Here is a 7,521-nt window from a genome sequence, read left to right as displayed (position 1 = left end):
GGGAACTTATGCTATATTAATGACGAAGTGTAAGAAGCATCTTCGAAGAAAATAGTACCCCCCCGATACCTTTCTTCGGTGCTCATTGTTACTATGAGACTTGTGCAATATATTTTTTTGTACTCATGAGTTCCGTTGTGTGCTGGCCATAATTGAAAACAATAAGAGCGCTAGCTTTCGGCTTCACCCAGTCTGAGGTCCGGCTCGGATGACCCGATCATGACAATCGCAGAGGTGCTCCCTTTACTCCCTAGCCGAACAATTGGGAACGTAGGGGTAACCACAGGAGTGAGGCAACCCAGCTTGCAAATTGCTTAAGTCAATATGGTGCATATTGTGGCGTAATACACGAACAAGGAACGAAGCCGTATAAGTATAATCATATGCAAGAGGAAAGGCTTCATAAAGGAAGCCCCCGAGTAAACGGGGTATTTGGATTTGTGTGTCACAAACAAAGTTATGACAAGGAATTTTTTCACAAACAACTTATTGCCAAAAAGGTATAATGCTTGGTCGAAACGAACAAAAATTTAAAACTGAAGGCTTTTGAGCATGAAAGCGACTTAGCTAGTTAATGTGTTCGGCATTGATGACGCGGTCCGAGCTTGATGTGGGACAAGGTTCCAGTCCCCAGGCTGGCCCCGAGGTGGCCGAGAAGAGAGTTCGGCACTCCGAAAATGTGAAGCCCCCGTCCAGTCGCGGTGATGGAGCAGGTCGGCGGGTGACACTGGGATCTCCGGCCGAGTAGGTTGATGAAGCGACGATGCGGGGTTGCCAACACCGGGCAGAGCTCCAAGGCGATGACACAATTCGGTCGACGGGGGTGACAGCGCGGCTCAGTCTAAGTCGGATGGCTACACAGATAAAATAGTGCAAACCAAAAGTAATGACAAATAATAATGTATATAAAAAATCTTCTAATTTAATTAATATAAGTGAAGTAAATTTTTTTCGAGAATCATGAGTGAAGTAAATAATGAAATAGATATGGCCTGGGCGACAAGGTCAGCCCGGCGGAGCGGCAATGTGGAAAAGTTGACACAGGGACAGGCGTCGACGCGACGCCTGGTCAACGTCGGTGGGATGACGATATCGCCTTGGCAAGGTGTTAGCGCAGCCCAACATAAATAGATTGCCTGCACACACTAAGTAGTGCAACCAAAAAATAATAATAGTGAAAAAAGGGTGTATAATTAATTTATGCAAAAAAAGTTTGGTAAATATGGCCTGAGCGCTGAGGCTATCTCGACGGTGCGATGGTGTCGTGGCATGGCGATGTCGACGAAGGTCGGCCTGCCTAGGCGACAGTGAGAGGCTGGCCGGACCGACGCCGGGTACAGACGTCGGTAGAATTTCTCTGCCAAGATAATGCAGTACACGCCAACAGAAATATTTTGGGTATAATAATGATAAACAAATAATTTGCAAAAATAAAACCTGAACACCAGCAGCGACGACTGCTGACCGAAGCAAACGGACGAACTGATCCATGCCGGACATGTGTGGTGTGCTGCCATCGAGCCGTGTCAAAGGCGCGAGGTGCGTGGCGATGTCTGCCGGACTATGGGCAAAGAGGACGGATTGAATTTGTAATACTGTTGGGATCAGGTAGACTACAAATGTCGTACACTCACAAATTTCCTGCGAAGAACGATACGGCGAAAGCCCCAAAAAAATATTTTGGAGCAATTTAGTGAACCACTCTTATTAAGGAAAAATACCACCTGAACGTTTGTGTGAAGCTGTAGTAATGTGTACCCAGAGTACTAATACTAGTTTTGAAGTGACAATACGAAGATGGCACTGCAGGTACCCGCGCTGAGGCGATGCCAACACTAGGTTGACGCAGGCCGGACTGACGACAGCTGCTCGCCGAAGTGGCGTAGTCGAGGTTAGGCCAACTCCACCGCGCGACCCCAAACAGACGTCCGTTTTGTCCTGTTTTTGTCCCTTTGGGTAGGGATTTGGGGTCGTGTCCGGGCCTGTACTGGGATGCGGAGGCCGTGCGCCCAGCGCGCTGCCGCATCCTTTTGCCCCGTCCTGTCTGTCAGGGCCAAGAAATGCCCAAATTTGCATTAAAACTAGTTTCGAACCCAAATTTTTGTCTGAAAATTAAAATAGTTTTACAACCCAATTGAAATTGTCTTTCATAAAATAGTTTTACAACCAAATCAAAATTGTCTTGACTGAACATAAAATGGACAAATACATCTATTGGTTGCCAATGTGATCCCACACGTGCTCAACCAAGTCATTTTGAAGATTCACATGAGTGTGCCAATCACGCATCTCACGGTGGAATTGGGCAAACTGTTCAAATGTGGTCGGGTCTTGGTGCAGGGGCTCAATATTTTCACCTTGATAATCAAATCCTTGGACGAAGATACTCTCATCACGCTCGTCCTCGACGATCATGTTGTGCATGATCACACAAGCAGTCATCACCTCCCAAAGCTTCCCTTCATCCCATGACAGTGCAGGGTTTCGAAAGATACCCCACCAGGATTGAAGCACACCAAAAGCACGTTCCACATCCTTTCTAACACTCTCTTGCATTTGGGCAAATCTCTTTCTCTTCTCACCTTGGGGTTTTGAGATTGTCTTCACAAAAGTTGACCACTAAGGATATATACCATCTGCTAGATAGTATCCCTTGTTGTAATGGTGGCCGTTGATCTCAAAGTTGACAGGTGGGGAGTGGCCTTCTGCAAGCCTCGTGAAGACTGGAGAACGCTGCAGCATGTTGATATCATTGTGAGAACCTGCCATGCCGAAGAAAGAATGCCATATCCAAAGATCTTGTGATGCCACCGCTTCTAATATGACAGTGCACCCATTAACATGCCCCTTGTACTGGCCCTGCCAAGCAAATGGACAGTTCTTCCACTCCCAGTGCATACGATCTATGCTGCCAAGCATACCTGGAAAGCCTCTAGCTGTGTTGGTCGCCAACAATCTCTCTGTATCAGCGGCAGTTGGTTGCCTCAAGTACTCTGGGCCAAAGACCTCGATCACAGCCTGGCAAAACTTGTACATTGACATCAGACATGTTGTCTCACTCATACGCACATACTCATCCACCAAATCACCTGGAATTCCATATGCAAGCATGCGGATGGCCGCGGTGCATTTCTGGTAGGAGGAGAATCCAAGCTTGCCAAGGGAATCCGTCTTACACTCGAAGTATGGGTCATGAGCAACCACTCCCTCTCGGATACGATTGAACACATGCCTTGCCATACGAAAACGGCGACGAAATTTATCCGGCCTGAAGAACGGGGTGTTGGCAAAGTAATATGCATAGAGCAGGGCGTGGCCTCTCTCCCTGTTACGGTTCAGGTTGGGAGCACAGCCAGGGAGTGACCCCCTGTACCGAGGAAGCTGCCGTTGAATATGGTCGTGAACGACCAGTGCAGCCACCACAAGATCGTCATCATCCGACGATGAATCGTCCGATGGACAAAGGAAGTGATGGAAGAAAAACTCGTCTCCACTGTCCATACCTTTGTTGGCAAAAGGTCGAACACCTTGCGGTCGTGGTGGCGAAGAGGCCACGATGATCACCTCGACGCAGCAGGGTGCTTGCCGGCCGGCTACAGGCCGCTCTGGAGCTCTCGTCGGAATCTGCCTCGACCGCCGTGGTACGTCGCCGGCAGTCGTGTCCCCTCTGCCACCGGCAAGGATGGCGACGGCCAAACCTCCTCCGATCGACGACCAAAACTACGGCGGAAGCGCGGGCGTGGTGGCGGCCATGTCGAGACGTGGTTTGGTATGAACGGCGGGGGGGCTGCGCGGTGAGGAGGCGGCCGGAGAATAGCGGCGGCGCCGGTGGCAGGGCGGGCGGGGAGAGAGGGTGAAGCGTTGGGAGCGGAGGAACTGCTAGTGTCCCCGACAGGCAGGCCACGGGGGGGGGGGGACAAGGGCGTGCGTTGAGGCCGTCCACGCGCGTCCGTTTCACCCCAAACCGAGCGCAAGTTTGGGCCGGGGATGGGTCGAAAGCGGACGGAATCCGGACATTTGTCCGTTTGCGCCCGCGCGCTGGGCCGTCTCGTTTTACCCTTTTACCCCAAACGGACGGGGGCGGACAGGATAGGGTCGCGCGGTGGAGTTGGCCTTAATTATATCATGCGGCACGTCTGATCGCCTTTAGAACTAGTGGACAGAAACTCCACACGCAGCACCACGCCTAACACTTTGAACTTCACGTGAGGCAGAACTCATCCCGAATAGTGCTAGCACAATCAATGCTAGTCTTATGCATGCTTAAATTAGTAGTCCACTATCGGCAACGTTGATACTAGTAGATTAAAGAAAAAGGGAAAGGAAAGAGAGTCTCCCTGTTGCTGCCGATTTGATCTTTAGTCAACATGCCCACCTGCGCCGCACTACGTGGGCAGTACGAGTTGCACACTTGCCTCGGCTAGGTCGCTGTAGCCCTGGAGCAAGTCTAATAACTGTGCCGCTGCAACTCACCAGGATCTTTATGGTGCACACGGTAGTTCGGATGCGGCGGATACGGTCGCCGACGCTAAAGGAATTCTCGATCCGATTGACTGCAGACAAATAGCACAATACGGTAGCGACGACTTTGCAGGAGAGAGAAATTATATAGAATAGATATGACTGAAAAATATCACCTGATCATCCCATCGATCCGCGACGATCACCCAGCAGGCTCTCAATGAAAGCACCAATGTCAGTTCAATATCCGGCGTATCTCATAGTAGGGGTCCTAAGCTAGGCGTCTTGGAGCGATGGTAACATGGACACAGGATTTACCCAGGTTCGGGCCCTCTTGATGGAGGTAAAACCCTACGTCCTGCTTTTGATTGTATTCATATGGGTGTAGTACAGAGTACATATGTCTACCACGAGACTGATCTAATGAATATGAGATTGTCTATTGACTAGCCTGGCCTCGGTTTATATAAGACACCGGAGGCCTAGGGTTTAGGAGAGTCCTTGTCTTGGGCGCCAAGTCTTGTGGAGTCTTCCTTGTATGCGGCAGGGGTTGTCCGAACCGGCCCACGAGTATGCGGCCATGGGGTCCTCGGCCCAATCTAACTGATCGGGAGACGACGTGGTGAGTACCCCCTAGTCCAGGACACCGCCACGGCTCCTAGTTGCCCTAATCGCTATGACAAGCGTCATCCTGGGAAAGGCGGCAAGACCGCTAAAGTTGTCATTGGAGACACTGACATGAAGGATGTTGGGTATGGTATATTTCCCAATATTCTTTCAGTATGTCATTCTCCTGATTGGTTGATTGATACAGATACTAATGTGCATGTATGCGGTAATATTTCCATGTTTTTGTCTTATCATACCGTAGGGACTTCAACCGTGCTGATGGGCAACGGTTCAAGTGCTTCTATTCATGGTGTTAGCACGGTCGATCTGAAGTTTACTTCGGTGAAGATCGTGCGGCTGAAGAACGTGCATTATGTCCCCTCCGTCAATAAAATCTTGTTAGCGGATCTCTTCTGTGTAGAGATGGCTACAAGCTTGTCTTTGAGTCGAATAAATTTGTAATATCCAAGTATGGAACCTTTGTTGGTAAAGGCTATGAGTCAGGAGGCCTGTTTCGTTTATCCTTATCAGACATTTGCAATAAAGTTGTTAATCATATTTGCAACAATAGTGAATCAAATGTGTGGCATTCACGTCTTTATCATGTTAACTTTGGTTGCATGTCGCGACTAGAGAAGTTGAACTTAATCCCTAGTTTCAGCACTGTCAAGGGATCCAAATATCAAGTGTGTGTGCAAGCTAAGCAACCTCGTAAGTCTCATGTGACTGTGGAAACGAGAAATCTTGCACCACTAGAACTCATACATTCAGATCTATGTGAAATGAATGGTGTTTTGACAAAAGAGTGGAAAGAAATATTTCATGACGTTAATTGACGACTCCACTAGATACTGTCGTGTGTATCTTCTGAAATCTAAGGATGAAGCTTTGAACTTTTTCAAGATCTATAAAGCTTAAGTGGAAAACCAACTTGATCGGAAAATCAAGAGGCCTTGGTCCAACCGTGGTGGAGAGTATTTTTCCAATGAATTTGATGCTTTTTGTGCGTAACATGGTATAATCCATGAGAGGGCACCTCCCTATTCACCTCAGTCAAATGGGGTGGCCGAAAGAAAGAATCGTACTCTAACAAATTTGGTTAACGCCATGTTAGACACATGGAGTCTCTCCAAGGCATGGTGGGGGAGGTGATATTGACTGCATGTCATGTCCTAAACCGAGTTCCCACAAACAATAAAGAGATAACTCCATTCGAGGAATGGGAGAAGAAAATATTAAAACTCTCTTATTTACGAACCTGGGGTTGTTTGGCGAAAGTCAATGTGCCAATTCCAAAGAAGCGCAAGCTTGGACCAAAGACTGTGGACTGTGTTTTCCTGGGGTATGCTTTTCATAGCATTGGTTATAGATTCTTGGTTGTAAAATCTGAGGTACCTGACATGCATGTCGGTACGATCATGGAGTCGAATGATGCAACTTTCTTTGAAGATATCTTTCCAATGAAGGATATGGCTACCTCATCTAATCAGGAGATGCCTAGTTCATCGAATCAAGAACCAGTTACAGTAACCGAACCTGCCATTTCGATGGAACAATTTGAAAATCCTGTGGAGGCGAACAATAAAGTTCCTACTAGGAGCAACAGACAGAGGACTGCAAAGTCCTTTGGTGATGATTTTCTTGTGTATCTCATAGATGATACTCCCAGTTCTATTTCAGAGGCCTATGCATCTGAAGATGCTGACTACTGGAAGGAAGCGGTTCGTAGCGAGATGGATTCCATCTTGGCGAATGAAACTTGGGAGATAACTGATCATCCTTACGGGTGCAAACCTATAGGATGCCAATGGGTATTCAAGAAGAAGTTTAGGCCTGATGGTACTATTGAAAAGTACAAAGCTCGGCTCGTGGATAAGGGTTATACCCAAAAGGAAGGTGAAGACTTCTTTGATACTTACTCACCTGTGGTTTGACTGACCACTATTCGAGTTCTACTTTCACTAGCTACCTCACATGGTCATCTCGTTCATCAAATGAATGTTAAGACTGCTTTCCTAAATGGAGAGTTGGACGAGGAAATTTATATGGAACAACCAGATGGGTTTGTACAATATGGTTAGGAAGGAAAAGTGTGCAAGTTGCTGAAGCTGTAGTAATGTGTAGGGTTCAACTTAACAATGAGTATGATTGTCAAACGTCGCAATCAATGAGAGTAGGGTTCTCTCTAGTAAACTCAGAAAAGGTCTCAGAGTATGATGCATAAGTTCCACCCGCGGGGAAGATCCACAGTAGCCACGTATCGGTCAAGGCTTTATGTGAAGCTAGATTCGCAGAAAACTTGCAGTTCAAGGCCTAGTCCACTGTTCAAGTTGCTTACTAATGTAGCATATAGTTCTAGGTGGAAGTTCAACTTAACAGTCTCCATTGCAGTATTGGTACATAAAACAGTGTTTTGGAACTAAAGGCAAATTTCTGTGTGCCTCTGGGATC

At 47.6% G+C, this 7,521-nt stretch overlaps 2 protein-coding genes across 2 annotated transcripts; both read right to left on the bottom strand.

The window, feature by feature from the left end:
* Positions 1-2,211: 2,211 nt before the first annotated feature.
* Positions 2,212-2,556, bottom strand: LOC147986460 (uncharacterized). Its single transcript, XM_087542015.1, has one exon. The coding sequence runs from the start codon at positions 2,554-2,556 to the stop codon at positions 2,212-2,214; it is 345 nt and encodes a 114-aa protein (XP_087398141.1).
* A 63-nt stretch (positions 2,557-2,619) lies between these two features.
* LOC147986459 (uncharacterized) lies at positions 2,620-3,240 on the bottom strand. Its single transcript, XM_087542014.1, has one exon. It carries the CDS (start codon positions 3,238-3,240, stop codon positions 2,620-2,622), a length of 621 nt encoding a protein of 206 aa, XP_087398140.1.
* Positions 3,241-7,521: the final 4,281 nt, after the last annotated feature.

This window comes from Triticum urartu, chromosome 2A (assembly GCF_056163025.1).
Source record: "Triticum urartu cultivar PI428250 chromosome 2A, HENAU_Tu73, whole genome shotgun sequence".
NCBI lineage: Eukaryota > Viridiplantae > Streptophyta > Magnoliopsida > Poales > Poaceae > Triticum > Triticum urartu.
The sequence above is the reverse complement of the archived record's forward strand: the minus strand, read 5'-3'. Positions and strand labels throughout refer to the sequence as shown.

What these genes read in the sequence shown, in the direction of transcription:
- LOC147986460 (XM_087542015.1), bottom strand. Translation starts at nt 2,556, where the DNA reads ATGCAAGAGAGTGTTAGAAAGGATGTGGAACGTGCTTTTGGTGTGCTT.
- LOC147986459 (XM_087542014.1), bottom strand. Translation starts at nt 3,240, where the DNA reads ATGGCAAGGCATGTGTTCAATCGTATCCGAGAGGGAGTGGTTGCTCAT.